Source organism: Atractosteus spatula, chromosome 9, assembly GCF_055471065.1.
Source record: "Atractosteus spatula isolate fAtrSpa1 chromosome 9, fAtrSpa1.hap1, whole genome shotgun sequence".
Classification (NCBI taxonomy): domain Eukaryota; kingdom Metazoa; phylum Chordata; class Actinopteri; order Semionotiformes; family Lepisosteidae; genus Atractosteus; species Atractosteus spatula.
Genome location: NC_142714.1, coordinates 9,083,066 through 9,097,882, shown reverse-complemented (window position 1 = coordinate 9,097,882; position 14,817 = coordinate 9,083,066). Strand labels below are relative to the sequence as shown.

General features: G+C 36.1%; 1 protein-coding gene across 1 annotated transcript in view; it reads right to left on the bottom strand.

The window, feature by feature from the left end:
• The window catches only part of esrrb (estrogen-related receptor beta), a 65,432-nt gene extending 50,901 nt beyond the window's left edge, over positions 1-14,531 (bottom strand). Inside the window, exon 1 of the mRNA XM_088925532.1 lies at positions 14,364-14,531. Within this exon, the coding sequence (XP_088781658.1) occupies positions 14,364-14,413 (50 nt within the window). The 5' untranslated portion in view covers positions 14,414-14,531. The remainder of the gene's footprint in view (positions 1-14,363) is intronic.
• Positions 14,532-14,817: the final 286 nt, after the last annotated feature.

Here is a 14,817-nt window from a genome sequence, read left to right as displayed (position 1 = left end):
AGCAAGGATTAAATTTAGCTTCTCCCGCTACGTCACTGTGTCTTTATAAAGCGATGATATCATTCAGCGCTACAACATGAGACCCGTTTCCAGCTGCCTGCCTGATACTGCTGCTGTGGCCAGAAATCAGATCTATCGATCTTCTTTTTTTCTGTTTAAAGCTCGAAAAACATCACACTTTTTTTTACCATTAAACTGACAAATTTGCTGGGGTCTAAACTCCAGAATGCATAAATTAATAGGAATATTTGATCAAACAAACTGTATGACAAATCGGGGAGGAAGTTCAGTACAGTATATCCCACACTAAAAAGGTCTGTTGCATCTTTTCAGTTGATGTCAACATACTGATTTGCACAATATGTTAAAATTACTTGTTGACATTTACAGCTCTCCGAAGCTCTCGCTTCATCTGGCATTCGATGAATTAAAGTAATATTCTGCTTTTAACGTTGAAAATGTCCTTTTTTAAACACTATACAATGTATTCTGGAGCTATACTGCCATACTACTAAGAAAATATGTATTAGAAATTGACCTTACAAATGCTTTGAGACAGTCCTAAGGAGAACTCAATGAGCGTTACTCAGCAGACTCTTACTCCCTTCTACTTCATAGGTCTAGTTTAAATTCCTTGACAAATATCAACTCAAAAATGTTGACCCGTTTCATGACAGACCTCAACAGACAGAGCTGACAGTGCTCTGTGTGTGAATACAGTATATAAATACCTCTCCACTGCTGTCCATGTAAAAAGACAGACAGATAAATTGATAGACAAAACTTCATGAAATAAACTTTTGAAAAAATGACCTTGCAGCTAAATAATACTGTGCTTTTTAAAAAAATGTCCATACACTCGCAAAGAAGACATACTGTAAAAAATGTACAATTTAGGGGACTAAATAAGCAAATCTGAATTTTCTATAACAAAGAAAATATAAGGTACTACTTCAAAATTTTGATCAAAGATAAAGCTGAAGTCAAAGTCAGAATCAGATACTGTATTTGTTTCTATACTGTGCATGACTTACAGTAATAACTTGTCATTTTCGGACGTTTTTGTCCCTGATTTGATCTTTGATTGTACTGCATTTATTCATGTCCTGAATCTCCAGTTGTATGGGTTTGCACCCAAAAACAAAACACAAAGTGCAACACGGCAAGATGCTGGGCTCTTGATTCAAAAGACAATTCCAATGACATCTTAAATCTGCCTCAACATTACGCTTGAAATGAGTTTTCTCTTTTCAAAGACACCTACTTGTAAGGACTGCAATGTTAGGTTAGCACTGGTAAATTCCTACAAAGGCTCTTTACAAATAAATTTAAATCATTCTATATTGTGTATCACTAGAATCAGGAATAAGACATTGGCTGAGGAGTCTTAAAGGGTCAAAGTGCTGTGCATTCCGAAGTGTGTTTATCTGCAGAGAGAAATGTTATTTTTAGGGGTTAAGCCCATTGTACAAAGTGCAACGTAAATCACAGGTTTAGACACACATGGACTTGGTGTACGGAGGGACAGAGGCAAGGAGCCATGCATGAAATTAGTTCATTAATCTTCCTCTCATAGGCTGTCCTTGTTTAGGGGAACTCTACCTGCTTTAAACAAAGGGCCCATCCTGCACATCTCATAAATTATATTGTTCATCAGCAAAAAAGGGGAACTGGGGTAGAGGAAATTAGGAGAGAAAAATAAATAAGAGTATAGAATGTGTGTGAGACATTATACAAGCAATAAAATACAAAAGGAACAGCGATTAGCATAAACTACAGAAGACTGAAGAAGGAATAATGAAGAAACATCAACAGTTTTTTAGATAAAAAGGATATAGAGATATGATAAAACTTCTTGGCTAAGTAGTCATTCAAAACTGTTCTCACGGTACTCTGACTAGTCACACTGAGCCAATATTTTAAGTCAAAATGATTATTGGATTTGTAAATGATAAACACCAGATAATCACAATATGAAAAAATCCTAAAATAAATTTAAATATATTTTTTTATTGTCGCTTTACACTTTAAAAATTGAATTTAAATAGTCATTTGCCACTACTAATGAAAATAAAATGTTTTCCAAACCCACAAATCATTATTAATTATTATTATTATTATTATTATTATTATTATTATTATTATTATTATATCTATATAACCATAACTGACATTATAATTCTTGTTAATCAGGATTTATTATTTTAAATAATACATGTTTTGTTGTGTACAAATAACCTGCGAATATTTGTATTGTATGGATACCCAGTCTCTGTGTTGCTTTTCTTTTTTCTACTGTTGTCTTCCCAGGCCCACCTGGAAATGGCGCTGAAAGGGTAATGTTGAAGGAGCAATAAGTGTTATTAAGTATTAACATAACATCACTTTGTTAGCCCTATACAATTTCTTGTATTAGGAATTTGTCTGTTCACATACCCCAGCTTGCTCTCCATGAGACACACAGACAGGGAGAGAGCCTGGGGTCAGAGCACAGGGTCCGCCATTATACAGTGCCCCTGGAGCAGATGGGATTAAGGGCCTTTCTCAGGAGCCTAACAAAGTAGGATTCCTCTGCTGGCTGCAGGATTTGAACTAGCAACCTTCCAGCCACAGACGCAGACCCTTAGCCACAGAGCCACCGCTCCTTAAACAGTACCATTCTGCTGCTGTGTACAGGGAGATGGACAGGTGTGTTCTATCCATCCAAATCCCACTTGTCTAGGACACAGTGAGAAAAGAACCAGTAAGAAAAAATCCTGATCATGGAAGTACCAGCATTAATTATGTTCTACTTCCTCTTCCCTGTTCAGGAAAATTAAGTGAATCTCCAAGGGCAATGCTAGAATGTAGCTGACCTAGGAAACGAAAGTACATAAAAATAAAGCAAATAACCTCATATACTGTATACCAAGAGGCCTTAAAACACATCAAATGACTATTGGACCCCAAATAATGTAATGGATCTCAGTAAAGACTATATTTTACAAAATATATTTAACAACTAGGAAGATTTTAGTCATGTCCAGTATGTAGAGAGGTCCATTACCTCCAATATAAAGACATCTGCTCTCAGTCACCAAGACGCATGAACAATTTATAGGTCACCAACACTGAGACTTGAAGCTCTACACCATGGGGTAAGTAAGACGTGTGTTTGCATATTCCTGCATGTATCAGTACACATGGGCTGGATACAGGCTGGCAGGCAGGCTATACAGAGGTTCTGAACTGTTCCAACTATCCAGGACAACTGATCCACTGCTGGATTCTAACACTTGAACCTTTTTCCCTTCAACTCTCCCCTCTCCTTCCCCCAGAAATAGAGATCAGAATAAAAACTCCTGTGGGTTTCAGTGATTTATGTAACTGTGCCTGGCACAACTCGATTTGGGAATAATTAAACTGTGAAGAAATTGTTGAAATTAATGGATCTCCTTCAGGGGACAATCCACACATACGTTTTACCGTTGGCCTCACTTGACATGAGAGCTAGACTTTTTGTAAGACTTTCCAGACTTTTGGTACTCTGTTTAATTTTTTTCCTAAAGATGTTTAAAAACACCTCTCTTCTCTGAGCATAAATCACCTGCCTTTTAGCTTTTTTAATGTAAAGTGTATATGGGGTACAGTATGTACAGTAAAAAAGAATAATGATCTAAGGATAATGAAAAACAGCACTATCTAAATGACACTCTTGTCTCTTGTTAAAAACTCATACTCACTATGCCAATCAGTTGGGGATGAAACCTTCTCCTATTACCCTCTTTGGCCTCGATTTCTGCGTTCTTTACATATTCTCAAGTGTAGGTAAAAAGGCTTTCTAATCCAAAAATCTGTAAACAAAGATTTAAATTTATCTGTGCTATGGTTTACCGAGAACAGTCACTCTCAAATTGTGGGTCAGTTAGACTGTCAAAGAGGAACAAACTCAAATTAACAGACAGGCAAAAGTGTAACGGGCTGTACGTTGACATTAAAATAAAACAAAATTACTTTAATTTACCTAAAAACATTTCCCAAATTTAAAAAAGATGCTTGTCACACCCGAAACAGCAAGACAGACTAAAACATATCAGTTATTGATATTCACAAAACTAGAGCCACCTGAGACTTATAGAAAGAGCTCACATGAGCAAAAAAAAGCAGCAGTACAAAATGGTACATGATTTAGCGGAGTAAGCTCCTTTGTCTGGAAAGAATGGAAAAGGACACAATAAGAACATTTACAATGGGCCTAAAAGTACAAACTCTTGTTACCCAGAGTGGAGGTTGTGTCTTGAAGTGTTCAATGCCAGTGTGATCAGGCAGAACTTGCCTGAGCTTCCAAACAGTGAGCAAGGGTTTGTTGCACACACTCCCAAGGAGAGTATTACTAAAATAAAATCCTCTCAGCACACAACAGCACACAGCAGTTTGGGGTTCATCACGGGTCACTAAATTGCTAAATACCTTTTCCTGCATATTGGATATATTTGTATTGCTTTATTCTTGCCACCAAAGCATTTTCACCACTAATGCGCTTCAGAGCACAGAGGTTCACTTCAAGCTGTTCCTCACAGACCTACAACCTGTGTCGTCACTTCAATGTCACTCCAGCTTCACTTAAATATCTGGAACACCTGTTTCAACATCTTGAAATATGAAGCCCAGAGTGCATACCGTCATAATAAAACCCAAAGCAATGTCAACAACAGCATTACCGAAGAAGATGAATAAAAAACACTCTTAATATAACACACAGGAGCCTACAAGAGGTCAGCTGGCAGAGTTGTGTACACTGCGCACTTGGTTAAGCTGTCAGTTAGAATCAGAGGTAGTATCGTGACGGACGGTTTCGATATTGATTTAATAAATAAACAGAGCTAACCATCGATCCTAATGTTATTTTGCATTTCAATTACTGCTGAGAAACATAACCTTCAAACGACTGCAGGCTCGATACCAATAACATTCACTGATAATCACCCACATGCACGTCTTAAGCACATTGTGTTTTCTCTTAAGTGTAAATTACTGGGTTCTGCATTCTCCATCTACCTGTTACAGGTAATTAGCTTTTTTTTAAAAAAAAGCAGATAGATTATTTCCTGTCATTTTCACCCAGATGATAGGAGACGAACAATATAATACCGGAGTGGAGAAGCCATGAGGGTAATTGGACGGTTGTACTGTAGGTTCAGTTCCTTGCCTTGCTAGATGTTTGTAACCTGTCTTAGCAAAACCACACACGCACAAGATATTATGAACAACTCAACGATGAGGAAGAAGAAATATACTTCAGCACTCGCATTAAAAATTGCATGTACACGTACAATGTATTGACAAAATGCACCAAATTAAGATCATTGCACAAGATCACATAATATAGATCTAACATTGAGGAGATAATATAAGATCACATAATATAGAGCAGATGCACATGATTTCTTTAATGCCAGCTTTATTTTTTGAAAAATATTCATTCTTTATGTTAGTCGTAATTTAATCACTTACATGTTCTGAATAAATTTCATCCAAGGAGTAAAAGGGAAGGTGTCACTTGTGGATTATAATTCAGTTACAACCACTCTGTTACAGTCACACAATACTCCCTCACTGGTAAAAGCAGCAAAGCATGGCACATCTTTAATAATCATCAAATTACCCTGCAGTTTATGTGATTTCATGAAAATAAACCTTTGAAAAATATTTCAGGTATGTTGTGCATGTTCATCGAGGCCTTTACATGCTGATTTTTTTAACGGACAATGAATTTTAGTTTTTCCTTTTCCTCTTTTTTCAGAAACAGAGCTATGGCTTGTGGAGATTCTTCTTTCAGCTAACTGCGAGCCAGAGAGTGTCTTTTCATTTTTTGTTCTGTGCAACTCAGGTTGTGAACATTGTGTGAAAAAAGGGTGTTTTGTGAGGCTTTGGGAAAGAAGCAGAAATTCTAAGCTTTAAAAGTATTCGAGCTTTAATTGCAGTAACCAGTTGGCTGATATTTTTAAATATCCATTATGTGGCAGGGTTACCACTTCATAGCCTGACCTTAAAGGTTAAGTAGGGCTGGGTCTGATCAGTGCTGGCTCATGTCTAAGGAATATTAGTTTTGGGGGTCCAGAAGGGGGCGCTCTTCCAGAATTTCCACATCAGCGCCCTAGTATAACGAGGGAACTCTGTGGTGTAAGAGATGTCAAACTGAAATTCTGACACAATGGACATCAAAAAGCATGTGACACTGTTTCTAACAGTAGGGATGTTAAGCCCTTCTCCTGGTTAGGTTTCAGTCTAAGATCGTCACCTCACTGATGAAGTGATGTCATTTCTCCCTTCTCCCCCAGATCTGCTGTGGGGCTGTTGGCGCAGAATGGCTGCCATGTGTCACCTCAGGTGGGTGCTGCACTGTGGTGGTGACTGATGTGGGCCCTCTCCTATCCGTTAAGTGCTTGGGGATCCTTCAGGATGAAAAGCGTTACATATACTGTATGCAAGGAATCATAATTAATATAAACGGCACCAGAATTTTAACAACTACACTAGAGGACATTTTGCTCTTCTGCTTTTATTTATGGGCTCATCCAGAGTTTTGATTTGGCTGCACATTCATAGCTTTCAAGCTGAACCCTAAAATGGCTGAAGTGGACCTACTGTAACTGTAGAACTCAGGAAAGTCATTCTCTATTACAGCAAAGACAGACGTGGTAGCAAAGTGTCCGCCAAGTGCTAACAGACTGTGCCAGCGATCCCCCTACACTATAACAGGCACAGACCCCAGGTTACCCTGCGGAATCCCACAGATTAAAGGATGAGGTTTTTTAAGCCAACTGTTACAGTTAAAAAAAAAAATCTGAAAGGTTAGTATGGCTAACTAAGTTCTGGGGATCACTGGCACAGATTGAAACAAACCGAACCTGCAAACTGAACTTGGTGTTCCATGGAGAAATGGTGACTATTTCAGATCGTCTTTCTTAAGTTTTTTTTTTACGTCTTTCAAAATCTGGCACAAAAAAAGAAAAACAAAGTCCATTTGGTTTCAATAAAAAAAAACCTCAAATGTTTAAAAAAACCTCAAAATCTAATAGAGACGTTCAGGATGGAACACAAACAGCACACCTTCGTTGATCTCCTGTAGTTAGTGCGCAGCAGTCATTCTACACCAGTACAGACCAGAACCAAACCCGACGGGCCTAAAAAAAACAAACATTCTATGTCCTGTGGTAGTGTTTGGTCAATCAGAATAGTAAGCACAATATCAGCAAAATGATAGCTAGAAATTCAGAACATTAAAAAGACTCTTCTAAGGACTGAACAAAAGTTCCATTTAAATTAAGACAATTGAAACTGTCTAAAAAATCACTTGTGTCTGTTAACAGAGCAATGCATATATGAAACGTAAAATATAATGTATACAGGCTACAACATAATACAAATAGAAGTTAATTAAACTCAGGTTTTTCTTGCTGACGTAATTTTGTTCTTTCAGCTGTTCCTGCTTCTGTACAACCCTAGCTTCCAGAATTAATCTGAAAATATAAAATTTCTCTGCCTAATCTTGCTGTAACCTAAGATCATTTAATCTCTGTGCACACAACATATCAATGTGCATATACAGTACTACTGTGTGGATATATACAACTGCTTTAAATCGATATACTTCATTAAATTCAATGCAGTTTTGCTGCTTAAAACACATGACACATGTAACCCCAGATCCAAAGCACTACCTTGTCAAATCAATAATTTTTAACAAGCAATATCTATTATACTTAATAAGTGAATGAATGCATATAGGGAACACTTAAATCACAAACAAGAAAAAACACAGAAGTCTGCAAATACTGCTAGGGTACGTGAAAGAGAGATTCCAGAAAATTAGAGGATCCTTCTCTTTGCATCCTATGAGTCTTTTCACAGCGACTCACTTTGTACAAGCGCAGAAATTCCCTACCTCCCAGTGGATAATCATACGGCAGCTCTTAACCTTGTTAGCCCAGTTATGTCAGCCCAGTGTGACAAACATATTTGAACTAAAATAAAAAAATAACTAGAACTGAAAAAAAAGGTTTGGAGTCATACTGTATATATTGGTTTTCATTTAAATCAATGTGTTAGTTGTCAGCACTACAGGACAAGAGACGAAAGGATTTTGTTGTGGGGCTACCACTCTGCCTGGGAAGGCTGCTTAGCAAATCTGTCTCGGCAGATAATTAAACTGACAGAGTGTGGAGCAGACGAGGCCCAGCCTTCAGTGAGGACGGGGCTTCTAGGAAGAAGGTGTGTTCAGGAGTGGATTAGAAAACCAGAGCTTAAAAAATGGACTATTCAGGTCGTTCAATCCAAACATTGTATTAACGCCCGGCAATTTTAAGGAAGAGTGCAACACATACTGTATGTATGTACATAGGCGATACAGATCAAACTAAAATGGCATGTGTCTGGTGTGACCATTCGACTGAGTAATCATTCTAATGAATTAGAAAATAAGCCCCTATTGGGACAAGCAGATGCATTTAGATTTGCTTGCAAAATTGAATTTAAACATTAGGTTTTAAGGCCAACCCCTGATGCTCCACTTAAAATTCTTTAGATCTCCAGATTTGCCTGTTCTATTTACCCAGACTAATTAAACAGCCAGTGGTCACCCGAGCACTGTGGCTATTTGAAGTGGACATAGAAGCCAGGGACCCAGCTAATACCAAGATCTCTGATCGTGCCCAAAAGCTTGTTCCACTAATGTATTCTGAAACTAAATTACTGTCAGCTGATCCCATCTGGATAGCGTCTGTGTGGACTGAATCAGTTACTCGCCACTGCCTCAGCCCACGATACCATCTTGAAGAGGACAACAAAAATCTGATTACCTCAATAAAAAAGAATACTTTGTAATTTCACAAAGAGCTTTTAACTTAAGATAGACTAATGGAATGGGTTGTCTCTGTTTTTAAAAGTAACTTGTGTACAAAATTGCCATTCGTGCATTTTTTATTTCAAATTAAAATTTAAAAAGCAGGGAGGGGATGATATCAAATATTATATTTTGTATCACTGCACATAAAAAGTTACAGCAAAATTAAAATCAGAAACATGACAAATCAGTTATTTATGCATAAGCTGTAGTTATCAAGACCAGTACGCCTGGAACATCATGAAGCACTGAAAAAATGCAAGTTCTGATTGCGCTTTAGGAAAATAAGTCAGCACAGGCAGATCAAGTGAAACTGACAATTCTTGGGATTTCTAGATTCCTGAGAGGTGAACCAGAGCCAGATTCCAGGAGTGAAAACAAAACAAAAGGTTGGAAGAATGAAATGGAAGTCGTAAGACCGCACCATGGAAGACAGACAAAACAGAACTAAAAGAAATCAGCAGTCCCTTCTTGTGTAACGGCCTTATTTAAGTCCACAACAAAAATACAGTAAGAAAGCCAGCCATGTGAATTGTATCATCTCTTTCCATACCCTTATATTACAAAACAGTGTGTGATTTACTGAAAATACATTAGTTACACCTGTCAGCAGCAGATATTATTGTTTTACCCTGTGAATTTCCTTGTGCTGACATCCATAAAGATTACAGAACTTGGCCAAAGAAAAGAAATTAATTCCGTTAATTCCATTCCAAAAAAGTAAAAAAAAAAAATCTGAACTTTAAATCAACACCCAATAACAGGAATAGTTTCATTCACTGTTTGGGTTTCAGGCGAATTTGAAGGATTTGCAAAGGATTTAAAAACATTTCTGAGTGTGCATTTGCAAGCACAGCAGATGTTCAGCGATACCTCTAGTGTTGGTTTAATTAAATACTTATATTAAGATAACTCTTCAAATTCAAACGGCAACATGGTGTCATAAATGAAAGAGAAGACTGTTGTGTCTTTAACTACAAATACAGAAAATCCAACAACATAGCACAGGGTATCAGGTAAAATAAAGAGTATTCTGTAGCTAACAACATTCACTTTACACCACGTAAAAGACACTTCATCAAGCACAATCTACACCTCTCAATATCAGATGTTTAAAATAAAGCTGGAGAGCACTTTTGTATGTGTCCTCAGAGCTGGCTGTTATTTTCATTAATAGCCATGCATTTATGCCAAAATTATATGTGCTTTTCGTGTTAACATTTAATTAGAGGTTTTATTATATATTTGTGTAGCACAGCTCTCCGGACAGCTTCTCTGAACTGTAAAATAGGTTGTGTATGCAGATAGCGAAAAATACCTGACCGAGCTACACAGATATTTAAGAACAAAGATATTTAGTATTTAAAACCATCTCTGATAAAGACCAACTTGCAGAACCTTCAGAAAGCGATGTAGTAACTTTAAGAGTCCAGGACAAATATGTCAATGTTATTTTAGATGGAATTTTTAAAGTGAATGTATAGCCTCTGAAATTACAACAAAAAATAATAAAACCAGCATATGCATATTGTTCCAACTATATCTCCCTATGCCCCTAAATATGAACGTCTCAGAATGTTTTAAAGTAGCATGGGCTAGTCTCTATATGATTAATACAACTGTCATTAAACATATAGTTGATGTCACCTAATTAAAATCAATATTTACAAAATATATTTAATTGTAGACATTTATTTTTTATCTCCACTGATTGTGTAACAGAAGCCTTGGCACAATTACACAATGCTCTCTGTATTGTTCCAAGCTTTACAGTATGTGCCTGGTGCCATAAACATACAGTATCTGAAACAATTTTCCTTCCAGCCTTCAGCAACACACATTTAATAATTAGGAAAAATGATCTGGATTTTTTTAAATTCTTAATCTGTTTTAAACCTACCTGAAGCAGCTCAATACACACAACAGAATTAACACAGTGACCCCTTAATCCCTGCTCTTGAAGAATAATTTTATTTTAGTCAAAATGATTTAAACCTATTTTTTTATATTAAATACAAAACTTCCAATAATATTATGACTCAAATAAAACAATTACACGGCGGCTACAGTATTATTGCATCCCTCACAAACACAGAAACAGTAAGAACTGCTTTTTTTTTCTTTTATGAATAGAGTCTATGTTCTGTCACAGCAGATGATGGTCATTTTCTGCTTGAAGTATATTAAAACATAACATTCTTGAAAATTATGTAAAACATTTGTTGCTTTTTTTCCTGATGTACAACATCTGTGGCAAAATGATTGGAACATTTCAATTAAACACTTAAGAAAGATGAAGCACAATGGAGAAAACAAGGGTTTTCCTGGCAAAATACACCACAGTGTGTTGTACTAGACCTTAATCTTTGTTATTATTTCAACTGTATAAAATAATAACCTTCAAGTAAAGAATTTCTATTATTAATCAGTTTTATTTAAAAAAATATATATTTCATTAAATGGTAATTTTCCATGAAATAGTAACATTAAAATCTAATCAAATTTATTTATGTTCTCATACATTTACTTATACATTACTTCACTCTCTCTAAATACATTATATATAAACATATATGTGTGAATTCTTGTACACTTGAAAGGAAGGAAAATAAATGCATCAAGCTCCTTTAAAGAATGGGCAAAAATTGAATTTAAACATGTTTAGTAGATTCTTATAGAACACAAAACAGTATTGCGCTATTTACAAAGTATATTTCCAAAATATAACTTCAGTTCTTTAAAATATATTTGAGGTCACATTTAAAAGGTTATTTCTTAAGTTTTATCTTGTATTCAAAAGAGTAACTGAAATAAATCATAAATAGTCCTTTCTTGGATCTTAAGCAACTCTTTCAATTTTTTTAATGAACCGCTTCACAGGATGAGCGTTTCAAAATAATCTATTTGAAGTTTTGTTCATTAATACTGTAACCTATGAATCCAACAATAATGGCAAACAGAACTTTTTACTGTGGTACAGTCAATACGATTATTTTTTCAAGAAAAATATGTGATTCTTTGACTAGTGCAGTGAAACCAATCAATTACTTGCATTTCTAACTAAATGAGGGAACACGATTGTCTTTCAAAATGGAAGCTTAATGTTAAGCTTGCAGCTGGAGACAAGAGTAGTTTTGGTGTGTTGTCGGCATCTCTTTGCTGGTTATGTACTGGTTATGGGGCCAGAATATTTTCTGACACTTATCATGAGGTATTGATCATGCATTTGTTAAAAAATATCCCAAACACTTTTTTAAAAGTACTCTGAAGATTGCACCATGCATTCTCACTCAAGGTACTAATCAACCTACTAAAATTCTTTTATATTACGTAAATGTATCATAATGTGATATGACATCAACATTTTGATGGATCAGCTACAGACACACAGAGGGCTTATTTGAATCAGGGAGGTGGAGGAGAGCATTTCTTCTCTTAAAAGTTGCATGACAAAAGGTAGCCAAGACAACAAACCAATTTACCTTTTTTGTCCTTTTAATCATAATATTATTCTTTCAATCTTTAGTTTTAATGCATTCACTCAACAAAGACATCTAGTTATTCAGCTGCTGTGTACTGCATTATCTTTTGACATTTTAAGGATATGGTGTATTTTAAAACATTCTTTTTTACATGTATCGATATATAAACAGTACATAATGCATGTCTATATATACTGTTTCCAAGTAAGAAGTTCCCAGAGGATGCTGAGCCATCCAATTTAGACAGCAGAGCTGAAGAAAAGTGCAGAGCAGTATGTAAACCTGCATAATCCAGATCAGTATTTAACACAGAGAAGCTTAAAACTAGATTCATTTGAGGTAGAGATTCCTAATGGGTTTAATGAAATTGCTTCCCAGTGGTCAATGAAGGGTTAATGGTAGGGCATCTGACTTAAAATTTTAATGGAATACCTTCATCCCAGAATGAACTGTGACAGTATTTTTTTTTGTTCAGCAGCATGGATTTTGGATTCCCTGTATACTGTATATGGTACTTTGCAAACTATGGATCTTCAGAAAAGATATTTAAAATCCATATGGCTTAACTGTGCTCCATTGTATTACACAAACCTTAATCTGCCATGTCATTAACTTGTACTTTTCTATTAACAATTCAGCAGCAATGAGAAATGCATTTATCTGATGAAATTCTGACAGCAAATGATCAGTTTCTAAAATAACACTTGGAGGTTTTACATGTAAATTAAATGTTGTTTTGAAAATCAGAATATAAATACAGATTGTGGTAAAATCACATACTGTATATAGTTATTGTTGATACAATAATCTGATTGAATAAAAGTGAACATAAGAATACATTTTGAAAGCATAATGAAAATAAAGGTGAGCATGTTTTTTAAAATATCTCAATAAATTCTATTTTTACTTGTCATACACACAGAGTACAATAATACAATAAAATAGAATTGTCGCTTTACTGTAAATATCTTCACTCTAAAATAATTATTGCTGTTCCATAATTTATGCTTTTATCGTAATGTACTGTATATCACATTTATATAAAACATTTGTACAATATTCAAAATAAAATCTCAGTGCATGTTTTTTTTTAAATCGACAGTTTATACATAGCTGAACTAAATGGAAAACCAAGTCCGTATGTAAAATAAAACAGTTAACTTTTACCTTTTTTTACTTTGTCATCTAACAGATAGGTAAACTTTTCCCTTTGCACATTGCCCAATCAGTTACTACACTTAAAGTACATCCAAACGGACTAAAATGGAAGAAAGAGACATTGGAGAAAGCCACAAAAAATGTTGGTGTTGTTTTATTAATCACGGGATCCTGGCAGCCCTGCTTTCCCCAACATTGTCTCACGCAGTCTGCTTGACCAAAATACTGAGCGGGCACTCAGTGGAACACTGGGGCTAAAGGTGCCTTCATTTATCTTCCTGTGTGCAAATATAGCAAAGTGTAATACTCTGCTCATTATCTAGTGCATTCAGTTTAGCTAATTTGCTGTAATTTATTTCCCATCACACTGAGAGCCCAGACTGAAATGCATGGACAACTTCCCTGCCTGCAGCCGCTCACAAAGCCTAGAGATCCTGACAAGTTTTGTTTCAAGCTCTTCGTTCTTGAAAGGCTAATCTCAAACATAAGGATGAACTGTATTCTGTTTTTTTATTATTATTATTATTTTACAGAAACCTAAATGTCCGTCTCTCCTCACTACGGGTGAGCTCCAGAAATCGCTTATCTGCTTGTGTTTCTCTTGACACAAGGCAACATAGACACATCTCTGCACCTGCCTGTACCTATTGTGTAGTACCACTGCAAAAGTCATGTATCACTTCACACCAAAAGGAGACGGACGACAGCACATTGTTTCTTCAGAAAAGAAGTTGCCCATCTTCCCTGGTAACTTATTCAAAGAAGAACCAAACACTAATATTTAAAAAAGATAGAAAAAGGAAAAAAAATCAGGTAGGAAAGAATAGAAGAGCACCTACTGGTTATGATAGTTGAGAGGGTCTGGGATACAAAGTTCTGAAATGTCCATCAGTCCAGTTTTAGCATTCCAGGAATCACAGGAAGTGGAAAGAGGAAACGATTTACACAAATTCTTCCCAAAAGGAAGCAGAGCACCTTCAGAGGCAGTGGAAAAAAAAAAAACAAAAGCCTTCTTCAGAGCCCCCAACCCCTGGCGTGCACAGGTATGTCTGTGTTTCTCTGTATGTGTGTATATGTGTATGTGTGTGTGAGAGAGAGAGAGAAACAGAGAGACAGGGAGAGAGGTATAGGGGGTGAAAGAGAGAGAGGGAGAGAGATGGAGAGAGAGAGTGGTGGGAGCGCTAAGATCGAGAGACAGTGAGAGAGAGGGTGAGAGAAATGACTCTCTCCATGGTCAGGATAGGGCTCTTTAAGACTGAAGGGCTTGATGAATATGGAACAGCTGCTGTTGGC